We start from the raw sequence: 2,075 nt of genomic DNA, 5'->3' as shown, positions 1-2,075 counted from the left end.
AAGAATATCCTTTGGTTTAAAAATAATAATAATGGCACACTTGTGCAGGCATGGTGGTAATCACACCTTGGTAATCCCAGAGCTTTGGGAGGCCAAGATGGGAGGATCTCTTGAGGCCAGGAGTTTCAGACCAGCCTAAGCAACATAGTGAGATCTTATCTCTGTGAAAAATGTTAGGCCAGGCACGATGGCAGCAGAGCGAGAGATCCTGTCTAAAAAAAAAAAAGAAAAGAAAACACAATTGATCATGTTTACAAGAGGATTTCTTTTTCTTAGTATCTGGAATATTTTCTATCTCAGTAACAGTACCTGAAATGCCTGAGTCGCTGAGAACACCACAGGACATATGGTGGGATTTTCTAGGCAAGGGTTAAAACAAATGTAGCAGACATGGATTGAGTATCTGTCAACTCTGTCAGGAAATCTCATCTATGGATTGACTTTGGCCAAATTTTTAGCAGTAGCTTACATTCAGTGAACTTGTCTATTTTTAGCCTTTTATATTTTAGGTTTTGTTTTCATTTATTTTCTTAAGGTTTTTTTTTTTTTAATTAAAAAAAATCAGCATCAAATGCACGATGTTTTAGGTAATCCCCGTCATTAGACTCCCTCCGTTAGCATAGATTTTTCAGTTTACTCTATATCTTTTGTATTTCTACATAGAAACATACTACTCAAAAACATTATGTTAATGAAATAGTTCTAACATTTTTGTGTATATTGAACTGCCTTAGTTTTCTTGTCCAAGTTTCTCACTTTAAGATTTTTTAAATAAAATATTTATGCGCATTGTTTAGTACTGCCTAAATCTTGAAGTACTACTCTAAATTTACCATCAATAATTGGAAAGTGAATTGTTATGCTAGTGTAATAATCCTCAGACCTTAAGGGGAAGATGTAAGTTAAAAATTATAATTTCTGCACAAATTATGAATAAGCAACAATAATTATAGAGAGTAATTTTATATTAAGTAGACATCGAGGCAAAAAGACATAAAGATGCCTCTTCAAATAATAAAAGTTTGCAAATCTAACATTCGATTCTAAAAATATTTGAGAAATGGGTATTAAAGAACTTCATTGCTTACAAAGTTTCGTTGATAGGCCAGGTGGTTCATTTACCTGTATCTTCTATGAAACTAGAAGACTTCCTCTTCTTTGCCAATGTTTTAGGAAATCATCTGCCTCCAAGACGGCACAGAATGGAACTCAACAGTTACCTCGTACCAGTACCTCCTTAGCTAGTGGAAATGAGGTAGGAAAGAACCTGGAAGGAGCTGTAGGAAATGAAGAATCTTTAATGCCAATGATCATGCCGAACAACTTCATTGATGCAAAGGTACTGAGCTGCAGGATTTGCTGCATAAGCCTTTCTTCCATTCCTCCTCCGTGTGTGTGTAAAATGTACTTCCCCCAAAATTGTGTGTTGAATATGTTATATCAATACTCTTATTAATGAAATACTGAAATTTTACCCAGATCATTCCTTACATAAAATATTTAGGGGGAAAAAGGTGAGGATAGATAAAAGGTGAGAAAGAGTTATAGAAAAAAGTGAGGAGGTAACAAAAACTCAATTAGATGAGATTATATGGAGTGAAGTTGTCTTAACCAAGAACACCATGGTCATTAGTCTATATTTACTATAGTTTGGACTGACCTGTATTTACTGGGTGGTCACCATTTTGTTAATCCATTTGACTTAGTTTGGCTGATTGTTGAACTTAATTGCTCATCAGAACATCCCAAGTATGAATGACATTTTAAAAAATATGGAGCATCTAAATAGGTGCCTCAAGATCCTTCATTTCATGGCTGAAGAAAGTTGGATATAGTAGAGAAACACCATTGGAAGAAGTTACTTCATGTCCTTTCCAGTATATATAATAATAGCGCTATTGTAAGCATTCTGAACAATACATTTTAAAATTACCTTTAGTCACATTACAACTTTAGATATTGTACAGTATTGCAATAGCTCCCACAACCAATGTGCTATAAATCAGTTGTCAGCAAACAGTCCCACCCAGGCTAAACTGGGGCCTGTTTTTGTGTGGCTACCTTCCGAGCTAAGA

General features: G+C 34.9%; 1 protein-coding gene across 1 annotated transcript in view; it reads left to right on the top strand.

Annotated features, from left to right (window-relative positions):
• Nucleotides 1–2,075, top strand: part of PRTG (protogenin) — a 154,934-nt gene that overhangs the window by 150,098 nt on the left and 2,761 nt on the right. The window contains exon 19 of the mRNA XM_011986725.1: nucleotides 1,174–1,339. Coding sequence (XP_011842115.1) covers nucleotides 1,174–1,339 — 166 coding nt within the window. The remainder of the gene's footprint in view (nucleotides 1–1,173; nucleotides 1,340–2,075) is intronic.

This window comes from Mandrillus leucophaeus, unplaced genomic scaffold (genome assembly GCF_000951045.1).
Source record: "Mandrillus leucophaeus isolate KB7577 unplaced genomic scaffold, Mleu.le_1.0 Scaffold108, whole genome shotgun sequence".
NCBI lineage: Eukaryota > Metazoa > Chordata > Mammalia > Primates > Cercopithecidae > Mandrillus > Mandrillus leucophaeus.
This window is presented reverse-complemented; position numbering and strand designations above follow the sequence as displayed.